This window comes from Akebia trifoliata, chromosome 3 (assembly GCF_017979445.1).
Source record: "Akebia trifoliata isolate Shusen 1 chromosome 3, ASM1797944v1, whole genome shotgun sequence".
In the NCBI taxonomy this organism is placed as follows: domain Eukaryota; kingdom Viridiplantae; phylum Streptophyta; class Magnoliopsida; order Ranunculales; family Lardizabalaceae; genus Akebia; species Akebia trifoliata.
The window spans coordinates 39,843,847-39,857,356 of NC_141377.1; the positions used below are offsets into that span (position 1 = coordinate 39,843,847).

At 35.5% G+C, this 13,510-nt stretch overlaps 1 protein-coding gene across 3 annotated transcripts; it reads right to left on the reverse strand.

Moving 5' to 3' along the window:
* Window positions 1-246: 246 nt before the first annotated feature.
* IRX9-L (Nucleotide-diphospho-sugar transferases superfamily protein) lies at window positions 247-9,832 on the reverse strand. Of its 3 annotated transcripts, none has more exons than XM_086435257.1 (4): window positions 8,594-9,832; window positions 1,841-2,090; window positions 1,474-1,678; window positions 247-624 (listed from the first exon to the last, which is right to left on the reverse strand). In XM_086435257.1, the coding sequence occupies exons 1-3, from the start codon at window positions 9,397-9,399 to the stop codon at window positions 1,493-1,495; spliced, it is 1,242 nt and encodes a 413-aa protein (XP_086291383.1). In that variant the 5' UTR covers window positions 9,400-9,832; the 3' UTR covers window positions 247-624; window positions 1,474-1,492. The 3 variants fall into 3 exon arrangements, with proteins under 3 accessions (XP_086291383.1, XP_086291384.1, XP_086291382.1); XM_086435258.1 differs by having other exon boundaries at window positions 247-627; XM_086435256.1 differs by having other exon boundaries at window positions 247-621; window positions 8,594-9,830.
* Window positions 9,833-13,510: the final 3,678 nt, after the last annotated feature.

Below are 13,510 nucleotides of genomic sequence, written 5' to 3' on the forward strand. Positions count from 1 at the left end.
TCTGCCCAATAAAAGACTAGTTTTTATTAATTTTGTAAATTTTATCAATGTAAATTTGTTCTTTCCCAAAAGATTTCGATAAATGAGCAATAATTTCTAATGAAATATATTTGAAAAAAATATATATACCATCATGTCTTGTAAAGAAAAATAAAAAGATTGTATATCCCATGAAAATATGTCAAAATTTAATAATATAATAATTTCAATATCCAATGAAGGAGCCAAACCAAAATAGCACTTAACTGGAGGAAAAAAGGGTAAAATTTCTTCATCTTCAGGGAAGAAACAGAAAACATACAAACAAACAAATGAAGCATTAAAACTATAAGTGTGGCTCCTGCTTCTTGACTTTGACACAAGGCCACACTACCAACTTAGTATACAACTCACCTATTCCGCGCAACTGACAACAAACACCATGTGTTAGGGTGTCTGTGAGTTGTGTGTGCATTCCAATCGGAATTAACATCTCCAGTTCCAATAAGCTCAAGATCAAACTCTACATCAAAGATTGAAAGGGGCCGAAGAAGAACTTCTGGAGATACAAATCATCCTTCTTCCACTGTTTGATTGTTGCCAGTGCTGATATATTTTCCGGGATGGAAGGGTTCCCAGACACTACTACTACATTGAACAATGTCACAAATCACAATTTTATTAAGAAAGAAAAATTCACACCACAAAGTTAGCTTCAGTATCTGTTTTTATATAAGGAAATTTAAAAAAAAAAAAAACATAGGTTTAGGGCCAACTCTTCTGTTATTGAAAGTGAGTTAAAATATATAAAAAAATCCTCAAACAAGACACCCTTACCTTAAATTCCGTGAGGACTTTAACCCAATAATGTGGCTTGTGAAGATGATTCCAAAAATTGTGATTTTTTTTCATATGCCCCCAATAATGAAACCCATCAGGATCTTGTTTTAGGCCAATCAGAAACACGGGCATTTAACAAAAGGAAGTTGTTGGTCAAAGTATTGCCAATGGTAAAATTCTTTCAGCCCATAGACACCATTATCATTTGACCCACCCCTTGATGGATCTTCACACCAAAAAAGTCAAGTCTGATGATAAATTCTAGTCACTAGAACTCAGCACTTTTCATCATGGGACAGAACCATGGGTTAAACCCATTAGAGTTTCAAGCCCTGGATTAAAAAATTGCTTAAACCCATTGGATAAAATCCTCACTAAGGCTGATTTTTGGTGTGAAGGTCCACCAAAGGGTAGCAAAAAGTGTCTCAATGCAATATTTGGTGTGCCCAACACAAGGGAAGGTATTTGTGGAAACACCTCAGATTTCCTCTTTGAACATATCCCCTATTTATATATAAGAATAAAATCTTCTTTTTTTTTCCTTGTGATTGGTCTTTGATCATGACAGGCCATGTAACCATCGAGGTCAACTTGTACAAATACTCAGAAACAGAAAATTCAAACTATATATAAATGAGCATGAAAGAATCAAACCTGTTAGTGTTAAAAGATTTCAATGTTGTATTTTGTTGCTAAAGGGGAGAATAACATCAAGGTTCTTCTGAAGCAGCCATCCCCTGGGATAAACAAGATTACGAGCTTCCAAATGGAGATGCCAATTCATTACCCTTAAACATCCATGAGGTATGCCTTCCATTTGACTTTCATCTTCCACCAACTGTTCTATAAATGTAGTCTCCTGAAAAAATACAAAGCACAGTGTACAAATCATAGCATTAGATCCCAAACAAAAATGTTCAAAATAATAGAAAATCTGGGAATTGTGTGTTGGTTATTTTTACTCTAAACCACTAGTGTAAGAGGACATCTGAAAGAACCAAAAAGGCCGTAAGATGCATACTTGAAATCCCTCTTTAACTGTATCTAGCTGATGTATGGGATCTGACCAGGGGCGGTGCCATCTCTTGGGATCCCATAGTATAGTGCTGTTGAATGCAAATCCTGACATATCAACATGAAACCTTCGAAGTCTCATACTCTTCTCATTTGTATGCCATCCAATTACTTGACTTCCATTGCATACTGGACCTTCCAGTATCGCCTTGTTTTTGCTTTGAGCGAGCATAGCAACAGGCCAAGTGCCAAAACGGCTGGAAATAGCAACAAGACCAATGTCATCAATTATGCAAGCATGAATATGTGAGACCATCAACTAAAGAAACAAACAAGTGAGAGCGGAAGGATTTACAGTAGTGAATCAGAATCTGATAAAGAAAAATCATAATACATGGTTTCAAATAACCAGACAAAAGGAAAGAGGAACCCATTTTGCCTCCAAGCAGAACGGTGTACTTCAAGAGAACATTAGTTATGATAATCGCAACTAAGAAAAATAAAGTAATGATTTGGATATTTTCAGTGTAAGAGTTTCCTCATCCGGGAAAATTTGATCTGAGAAATGAATGTCAGAATCTATGGTTTCCTACAACCATGGAAAAGAAAAGGAGGAACGATGTTGATTCCATATATATGGATATGCAGACGGAGTACTTCAAGAGAAAAGTCATGCCTTCATCCACAGCCTTGATAATGAGGATCAACTGCAGCTTTACTTCGTAGTAAAGAGAAACATTTTAAACATTGATACATTCCTTCGTAGTAAAGAGAAACATTTTAAATATTACTTCGGTCAAGGAAAAAACTGTTATTGTATAGGCAGATACATTCCTAAACATTGATACATTCCTGAACATATTTCAAGGTAAATGTTTCATATCAGTCTCAGCTGATACCAAGATTAAAGACTGATATATTCCAATATTTTGAACCATGGCAGAGAGAGTATACTTTCAATAATAAAAAATTCCATCAGGGCCTCATAAGCATCGATACCAATCAAGCACTGTACAAAGACTAATATGTTTCAAGTACAAAGGTAAAATTCCAAGGGATAAAAAGTCCAAGTTAGAAGGTACAAAAGTAAAGGGCAAATATGAGACCAAGGGTCTGTGTGCGCGTGCGCATGTGTGTGTGTGCGAGAGAGAGAGAGAGAGAGAGGGTTAAGGCTTCAAAGAGAATGGGCTTGACTTTCTGCACCATTAACACCTTGTTATTTTTGGTGTATTGGTTAGGTTCGTCATTTGGTATCAGAGTCGGCACCATGTCTCTGTTTCAAACATCAAGAGCTACTTGAGGAAATGCTATTTATTGAGCCCAAAAAGAAGGGTATCAGAGTGAAAGCAGACACAAAGTGGGCATTGGGAGCATTTGTCAAAGGGGCAACCTCGGGAAATAGTTGACTGGGGGCCCGAAAAGAGGTTACTGGATTGAAAGCCACCAAAGAGTGGGTCTTTGTGGAAGCGGCTGTGGAGTGTGGTGGTACAAGACTATCCCAAAGATACATGAGCTTAACTTTCATACCATCAACACCTAGGTATTTTTAATGTATTGGTTGGGTTAATACCATATGGTATTAGAGCACGAAAGATGTAGACTGCAGAGTGTGGGCGTATGTTACGACCTCAAAGAGATATTGAGCTTAACTTTGCACACCATTAACACCAAAGCATTTTTGGTGTATTGGTTGGGTTTGTATCAGAGAGAGGGAGAGAGTTGGGTCAAGAAATTCATTTTTCCCATGGGTCAGGGTAGGAAAATGAAACCTAGCCAAGACTAGATTTTCAAATGAGGGTGGAAAATCATTTTCCATGAAAAATAAGGAATCAAACGACAAAAAAATCGATTTCCCACCCATTTTCCATACGTAATCAAGCAAAAGTACAAAAGCAATTCCAATGGATGAAATTCACAATTAGAAGGTACAAAAGCAAGGGAACGGGTGGTAGCTCAAAGCTTGGGGATATAATAAAGATTTAATTTTTGCAAGGATAATTTTGGAGGATTCGGGAATACAACTCAATCACCTAATAGGATAATAAATGCAACAAAAATAAACAATATATAAGTGTAAATAACCTAGTTCATATATAGGTATGGCAGTAGTATATAACAATATTCAAGATGTATTAGTAAATCAGTTGCTACAGATGGTTAGACAAATCAAAGTTTAACTTAGTTCTTGAACCTTGTACTCTAGGCACCACTCCCACTCCTACTTCCTAAAAAAATTCTATAAACGCTGGTTTGCAGCAACATCTACCCTTGTCCCAAACCTGCTTCCTCTCGTGCAACTAAGGTTCTGCAATTTCAAAAATAAGAATAAACTGAAGCAGTAGAATTTCCAGAAGCCAAGGGAGTACAAATGTAAATCTGATAGTGGACTAGCATTATCAAAACTTTTCCATCTCTTCTAAATCTCCTTAACTCTATCCAAGTCAGAGAAAACGAGCAAGACAGAAGGGAGTGGATCAAGGAAAAGGATAAGAAGTTCTCTGTTAAGTCCTACTACTATTGCTTGTTACCGAGGGGGGATACTTCGTTTGCTCCATCTGTCGTTTGGTCCAACCTTGTTCCTTCTAAGGTGTCTTTTTTTATTTGGCTTGCTTCTTTGGGTAGAATTCTCACGGTGGATAATCTGATCTATCGAGGGTGGATTACTCCAAACTTTTGCTTTCTTTGTTCTAGGGATGGAGAGTCAGTCAATCACATTCTGATTCATTGTTCGTTTTCCAAAATTATATGGATGTTTTTCTTATCTCGGTTCCAGATGGATTGCGTTTTTCCTCTATCTTTCTTTGAGCTTCTGGAGGGATGGAGATTCAATATCTTTTTCTCTAGAAAGAGATTTCTTTGGGCTATCCTTCCATTTGCTATTACTTGGGGCCTTTGGAGAGAGCGCAACAACAGAGTTTTCCAAGGCAAGGAGAGCTCGTCTCATTCAGTAATCTTAGAGATTTTGGGATTACTCTTTCTTTGGTTTAAGTTGAAGAAAGATTTCGAGGGAGTTAGCTTCGAAGATTTTGTTTTTAATTGGGAAATCATGTGTGGCGCTTAGCCCCCCCGTTGATTTTGTGTTGTTTTTTTTTTTTTGCTTTCTTTTTTCTTCACTTTGTTGTTTCTCCTTTCTTGTTGTTTGGGGGCTATCTCAGACTCCCTATCTTCTTTTAATTAATACAAGTTATATTTATCAAAAAAAAAACTTTTCCAACGGAGGATGATTGTGTGGCACCCTAGCCATTGATTGGCCAGAGCCGGAGTAACCACCATCCAAGTCCTTTCCTGACCTTCAGTTCCACGTAACGATGCACCAACGAAGGATCTGACTCCCCCAAGTAAAAAATGATGCATTGATTGGCTGGTCACACAAGATCCTCACCATATTGCCATTGACGCTCATCCCACCTATTAGGTTCGATTGTCGTCGAGAACTACCCATAGGCCCTGTGCCCCAAAAACCTTTGACCAAGACATTAATCCAGACAAGCCTGACCCTACCAAGCACAAGCATTAAGATTGAATGCTTGAAGCAAAGAAAGTCCACTTCAAGCATTGAATGCTTGCATCCTAAAGCATACTCCCAGAAGAAAGTTCAATGCTCAATTGACTCATTCTACCAAGCATTAGCATACCCATGGTTTAAAATTTTGAGCCCTTTCGGTGCACTTTGTCTGAACATTCTGATTTCAGCCGAAACCAAAAAAACATTGAATGCTTTGGGAATGTCTCAAAATGTTTTGGTCAATACCCATTTTTTTTTCTCCTAATTGAAACATTGCTCCAAAATGAGGTGTTAAACCTTTTTATCAATTAAAGAGTTAAAGACATTCCTTGAAAGGTGTTGTCTCTTTACCTTGTTTACCATATCACATGACATAGCAGGTCTGAGACATTAGCTGACAGCCACAAGGAATATTTGATCTGTGTCATACTAAGGATGGCCCACTCCTCCAAGCATGAGATATTGACCTTATACACCAAAATGCTAACAAGGGCTCGACTTTGGAGAGCTGGCAGTCCATGGAGTACCCAACCAAAAGGTGTTGTCTCCTTTACCTTATTTATAGTTAGACATGGCATAGCAGGTCTGTTGATACTAGCCAACAACCAAAACAAGTATACCTAAGCTTGCCACCCTATGATAACCCAATCTTTCATGCTTGGGACATTGACCTCGTGCAAAAAATGTTGAAAAGGTTTTTACTGCACAATGACAGCAGCCCATTACCTCAACACTATCCAACGGTACGTCCAATCCATTGAAGACAGCGAATACCAATACGAATACTAGGCTCACTGTCAGATTCGCTTGGGGACTGCTCGTTGAGTGGCCAAGTAGTTTAGCTACAAGCGTAGGTCAATAACATGTAATCGCCTAAAATTAAAGACAAGTATTTTTCTCTTGTTCTATTATTTAGTTGCTAAATTAGTTCTAGTGTGGGTTTTTTGGGTAAGATTGACTCATTCACGTTGAAACTTGAACGAAAGTTCCGTAAGAATAAGGAAATGGGATTTGCAAATAAATGACACTAATCTATAGAGTTTACAAATTGCATAAAGTTCTTGCACATATTGCAAGATAAAACAATTGACATGACCAAGATTCTACATAGACATAAAACAAGATATCATGGCAGAATGAAAATATAACTAGAGCATATTCATATGACAGAACATACAAAATTTAGTAGGAAATATGCATGGCTTGAAGAACACTTTTTTTTTTAGAACTATGTTCATATGTTTTAAACTTCCTATCAGCCTCGATGGCCATTGCCACTCTAGGCTATAAGGTGTCCAGTACAGGATTTGATTCTAACATCCTGATTACAAGCTGAGTCATTAATCCTTGCATGCGGAGATGTGAATTTGGAAATGAAGCCACACAAGACTAGGGGTGACACCTTTTAATATGTACGCTGGTGAAATAAGGTGCAACTGTAGCACAAGGAAAGCTATCAAGGGACGTAACCACCATTGTGGGTTTTTTTTATAAGTGCAAATTTATTAAAGAGGACGAGAAGAGTAAAATCAAACTTATCAAAAAAAAACACAAAGGCAAGAAGCCAACAAAAAACAATCCCACCACGCACAATCACACCCTACAAACAAGATCCCATCTGCACCCGAAGTCTTCAAAGAACACCACACCCCTCTGAACTCTTCAAGCTGCTTGCTCCTAAAGAAGAACCGCCCCAAACTGCTGAAAATTACTTCCTAAATAGGAAGCTCCTTCCCTTGGAAGATAAGATCATTCCTTTCCCTCCAAAGACCCCAACAAATGGCTGCAGGTAAGAACCTCCAAAGAATCCTTTCTCTTCCTTGAGAAGAAGTGGTCAGCCAATTTTCAAGCAACAACCTAACCGATTGAGGGGAGTACCACGAGGCATTAAAAAGGGAAAGGAAATGAGACCACACAATAAGGGCCACCTTGCAATGAATGAGGGGATGGTCCACAGATTCCCCACACAACTTGCAAAAAAAGCAAACATCATGACCACCACTCCCCTCACCTTAAGATGATCAACAGTTAGCAACTTAACTATGTTGAGACCATGTCACACAAACATGTGCCATGAAATTTTTCATGTGTCGACTATTTACGGAAGCATAAAGGAGAATTGTTCTAACAATATTATTACACAATACCAAGGCAAACATGAAATATTTAGCCTTTGTCATAAGGGAAATGCCAACAGAAGTGATGATGCCACCGTTAAGACCTGTTGAACATGTTTCCAAGAAATGTTTCGATCAAGGAAAAAATTGTTACTGTATTGGTTGATACATTCCAATACATCAATGTTTCATATCGGTCTCAAGGGATAATACCTATGTCTGTTGTCTCTTTTCTAGTGATCTATCCTAGGCAGGCCCTCTTGACCTCATAAGATTGTCTATGTTGCAGTCATATTTTCCTTTTACAAATAAGTTCCACATACTTGGAAAAATACATACATGTGGAGCTAACAATCTAGGGGTAGCTTGCCTATGTGTTATAACTTCTTCAAATTATTGCATCATAATTAAGACAAGTAACCATTATGCAATGCGCATAAACTTAAAAAATAAAATAACAATAATCTTCAATTGATTGATGTTTCTTAGACAAGTAACCGAACAAATGCATCTAGCTCCTAAGCCTAGATGTGATTTCTTGTCATTCATTTATGAAAAAATGTGGCATCTTGGTTCAATATAATTACTGATGTAGAGTGATTTCTTAGAAACCAAGGATTACAACAAAACTCCTCTGGTATAAAAACCTCCTAATTATTTGAAGATGTAAATCAAAACAACAAACCAGGATTTAAGACTGATTGAAAGGAATATTCTGGTGATAAAAAGTGACACAAGGAAGGCTAACAGACACTTGTACCATGGTTTAGAACAGAATAAACAGTATATAATGGATGCTCGATGTTGAAAACTGTCTTGAGCAAGCACAGTCTCAAATAACTTCACCTCACAATATAGAACTAAGGGAGACAAAGCCTGTACTCATTTCTACCAAGCCTATCACATTTCACCTTTATCTTTTGTAGCATTAGCATCTCAGGAAAGTGTCATCTAGATCCCAGCAGAATAGAACATCCATTAAACATATTTGCAATAAAATCAAACTAACTGAAATTGCAAGCCAGGCCAACACTAGATATATATGTCTACTGAAATATAATAAATACTATTGCATGTTTGTAACAAAAGTAAAGATTTCTGCATTGGAAAAGAATAGAGAAAAAAAAAAATCAAATACCTGATTTCTCTCAAGCTCTCAAACAGCTCAAGAGAGTAGATGTTATCATCATCCGCAAAGTATACAATCCCATCTAACTTATGGTGTTCAATGTGCTCAAGAGCTGTATTCCGTTGGTGAACACCTCTATCCTTCATATTTGTAGAATTTTTTGTGCACACAAGATGCCTATACATTACACCAGTTTTTCTCAGTATCTCCGACGTTTCCATTGAAGCTGAGTTCATCTCCACCACAATCCACAATAGCGGCGGTGGAACAAGACTTAGGGCCTGACCCAATCGATTAAGATAAAATGCCTGAAGTGCCCGATTATAGGTTGGGGTCACGACTATCAATTGCTTCCGAGCAATAAAATTGAATCCGTCCTCCACCTCTGGTTTGGTCTGGAGACCTAAATTCACAGTCTCCAAAACGACGTTTTCCCGTCTAACAACACCACTTAGATCCCGAAGTGCATTAACTGAAGGGGATTTGATCTCAAACGATAATTCACGCCGTTGGATATCATCTACATCCCCATATGGTGTCAAACCTAACAAGAAACCAAGCACAAAACAAACCAAGAACCGATACAACGACCATTTCCATGCTTGCTTTCCCTTTCGTGCATATCTCTGAAGGAAAATTCCTCCAAGAAATTGCCGCAATCCAATAGCCAATGCGCCGAAGGATGGCGAAGTAGATGTGTAATTCGAACCATATAGAAGCTTGTGAGATGAAGATGGAACCGAAAACAGATTTTCTCCATTTTGGTAAGATCGATCATGATAAGCAGGAGATAGTGTTCTTCGAAAAGACGCCATAAACTCGAATCAAATCAAAGCGTATAAAAAACCTAATTCATTACATGTTCGAATCCAATTACCACATTTCGCATAAGTTTCTACTGAGATCGTAAGAATCCAGCAAGATTCAAACAAATATCAAGAACTCGAGAAAACAAAAACCCTAGAAAAAGATGAATCCAAAACTAAACCAAACCAAAAAAGTTCAATTAAATCAAAGAACGAGATCAAGTTTATTCACCAAGAATCTACAGAGACTGTGTATGTGGTCTCATGAGGATCGAAATGATGGAAAAGCATTTCCGAATCTGTTGTTTTTGGATTGGATTTCCGCCATTTTAGCTGATTTTTTTTTCCTATAAATTTAGCAATGCTTTTTACTCTGGTTTTTGTCTTTGAAAACGTGGGTCATGGATACGCGGTGGTGACCATTCAGACGCCTTTAAATTAATTTTTTGTTTTTTATGTTTTTTTGACGAATAGGAGACGATCCTCAACAATGGTTTTACCGCGCTGACTGGTACAAACTATAAATCGAACTGTGTCCGCTCGCTACTCTATAAAATGACTAGAGAAAGTCTTCGCTATCATACTTCAAATATCTTTAAATTAAATTTCCTTCCAGTAATTAATTACACGTGGAACTCTCCATTGGGTCCACTGATTCCATCATATTTTGAAAATTTTTAGTCAGATGATGTATTTTATTCAAGATCGAGCAAGATATTTTTTATTTCTTTTATTCATACACATGAATTCATGACCTCAAAGTTGCTTTGCAACATGTCAAACGAAATGCGATAGTCCTAAGTCATGAGCGATATATGCAATGTGGATTGTCTCGCATGTTATCTCATTTGATGATTTAAAAATATCGATTGAGTCAATAAAATTTGATCAACTAGATTTTTATTAAAAGTAATTAAAAAATTATAATTAACTATTTAAAACCTAAATAGAAGTCTGATAGATTAAACATCTTCTATTCCATCTTATTTTTATAAATATAATAATTATTTATTTATAAATATAATTTATATATAAGGAATGCTAACGTTGACGTTAATATTATCCAACACATTTTTTTTTTCAATAATACTCCTCATCATTTTTACTTTTAATGAAAAAGATAAGTATACATTAATCTTTATGTTGGTATTGATTGTCAAAATATTAATTGCAAAAAAGATATTTAATTTAAAATACTTAGATGATTGTAGTATTTATTATATAAACAATCATTTATTGTGTAAAAGACCAATACATCCTTATATTTTTCACTAAAAGACAAAATGAGAAGAGATATTATTGAAAAAAAAAATTGTTGGATAATATTAAGGTCTCAATGAAGTATTATTGGATGTTAGCATTCTTCGAGATCTTTATTTTTCACTAAAATTCTTATTCATTTTATCTTTTAGTGAAAAAATAGGGGCATGTTGGTCTTTTACATAATAAATAGTTATTTTCATTATTATTATTAAATCATGTACTGCAAACAAGATATTTAATTCTAAAGATTAAATACCCTTAATATTTATTATGTGATAGACAAGTATTCATTATGTAAAAAGATTAATGTACTCTTATTTATTTATTTTTAATGAATAACGAAAGAGATAAGGGTATTATTGAAAAAATAAAAACGTCGGAGAATACTAACATTCTCATGAGGTCTTGATATTTAATATATATATATATATATATATATATATATATATATATATATGGGTCAGGTTCAAGGGCCATATGAGAAAACTTTCGTTTTTCAAAAAATTTTAAAATATGGGTTAGAAATTTTGGATTGAGCTGATTTTTTGTGAGGATGATCCCTATGATGGGAAGATCATCAAAAAAAAAAAAAAAATCAGCCCAATCTGAAACTTCTAACCCCATTAAAAGTGATTTAGAATGTGGACCGTCGATTTTTTACCAATTTTTATCACTAATTTGTAAATCACTTTTGATGGATTTAGAAGTTTCTGATTGAGCTGATTTTTTGTGAGGATGATCTTCTCATCATAGTGACCATCCTTGCAAAAAATCAGCTCAATCCAAAACCTCTAACCCTTATTTTGAAAAACGAAAGTTTTCTCATATGGCCCTTGAACCTGACCCTCTATATATATATATATATATATATGATCTTGTTAAGGTGTGCCTTAAAGACACGAGTTAAAGAGCAATTAATACATTTTGGAAATGGGAATTTGAGAGTATTTTGATTTAAAAAAAAATTAATTTTTAAAGGCATTTTCAATATTAATTTTTTTTTTTTCAAAGTGTACTTATTGCATGTTGACGTGTGCCCTAAGGGCACCGTTAACAAAATTCATACATATATACCATTGATACTTTGTCTTGAGATGAGCTTCAAACTTTTCTATAATATAAGTATAGCAAATGTATTTTTGACTATAACTGGTTCGTACAAGCAACGCGTGTCACCTTTCAAGGGACGGTCTTCGAAGTTTCTTCATTGCCGTGTGGCATCGGTGAATCAGCATTTCTAACCGGATGAATGGGTGGTGGGTCCATCCTCACCGTCATATAAGAATAATTGATTTTTGGATAAGGGGTGTTTGCTCTGGATTTTTAGATTCTGATTTCTTATCCTAATTTTAGATTAGATGGTCAGATTTGTAAAACTGATTTTCAAATTTCAGAATCTCGTTTTACTAAATTATTTTTGGAAATTAATTAACTTCGCAATCTAAAATTCTAGATTTAGAATCTCTTCTATTAATCTTTTTTCCAAATGCGTTACACCAACACCCAAAAGAATAAAGAGAGAGATTATGGATCACAATAACTCGTCTTGCACATTTCTTGATTTTAGTTGATTTTTTACTATGATCATGAGATAATTACTTGTTAGCTTCGGGTGGAAAATGAATTTCTTTCAGCTTACCTTATGATCATCTTCATTGGTTGTTGTGTTCTAGTGATCTTCAACCAACTTTAAAAAATGAGTCGTGATTTTCTAATATACTATGCCGCTACTCTCCTTTCGTGCCATGTGCATAGAATCATGATTGTACATGAATGATTAAGATCAACATTCAAATTAATTGTGAGGGGGTGGCTCAGTGGCAATTTTGGATCCAATAAGTGGTGGGAGTCCGTAGGTTATGAATTCGATACCCAGTATGAGTAGTATTTCTCGAGGCCACCCGTAAATGTGCACCTTCACTTACCCAGTGAATGTGATGTGCAGTTGTTGCACATGTCCTGAGGGAGGGACTCATATGCCTTGGTCTTGGCTATTTCGATCCCCCTAATCGAACGTAATTTCAAACACTCTTGTCATAAATAAAAAATGATCAATATTCAAATTATCGAGATCATCTTTGTTACAATGGTCAATCTTGACATAAACACACAAATTGTCTAGATCCCTAGGAAAATCTATGGTTCTCATGCATGCCACATCAAGAGAGTATGTTTGGGGGTGTAGAAATCTCATTTTTGCGTTTGCCTAATTCGACATTTCGTCTTTCGGTTACAATAGATTCCTAATGATGAGTGAAAAAAACTTAAAGACTTGTGAGTATTGTCCATGATTTCTCCTATTTCTAGTTTTTCTATCTCTTTTACTTGTTACGACTCGACATAGAAAATTATGCAAGCTTATAATCACTATGCCTTACACCCGATTTAGCAAGTACGTACGCTTAGGTTCATTATACATTTTGATAATCTAGAGACCTTGCAATGCTAGAAAAATATGACCTTAAGATTTAGAAATAGTCATGTTGAGACTGAAAGAAACCTCACACTAAAATTCATAAAATTTGAAAAAATTAATAAAATGATGAAAATACCCCTTATGAATTTCGGACATTTGAAAAATATTAAAAGTACTTTCATTGCATTCAGAACATGATTTTGAATCTAACGAGACTAAATCGACAAAAACAGAGAAATTTACAAGACATCACAAAAATGATCAAAACACCCCTTAATGTCTAATTTTTGCTTAGAGACCTTGATTCTTAGGAAAATATAATAAAAATTAAATAAATTGAAAAAAAAAAAAAAAACTCTTGACTAATCAAAATTAAATTCAAATTCAAATTAAGCAACCTATTAAAATTCACAATCAAATAAAAAAATTCAGAGTAAAATC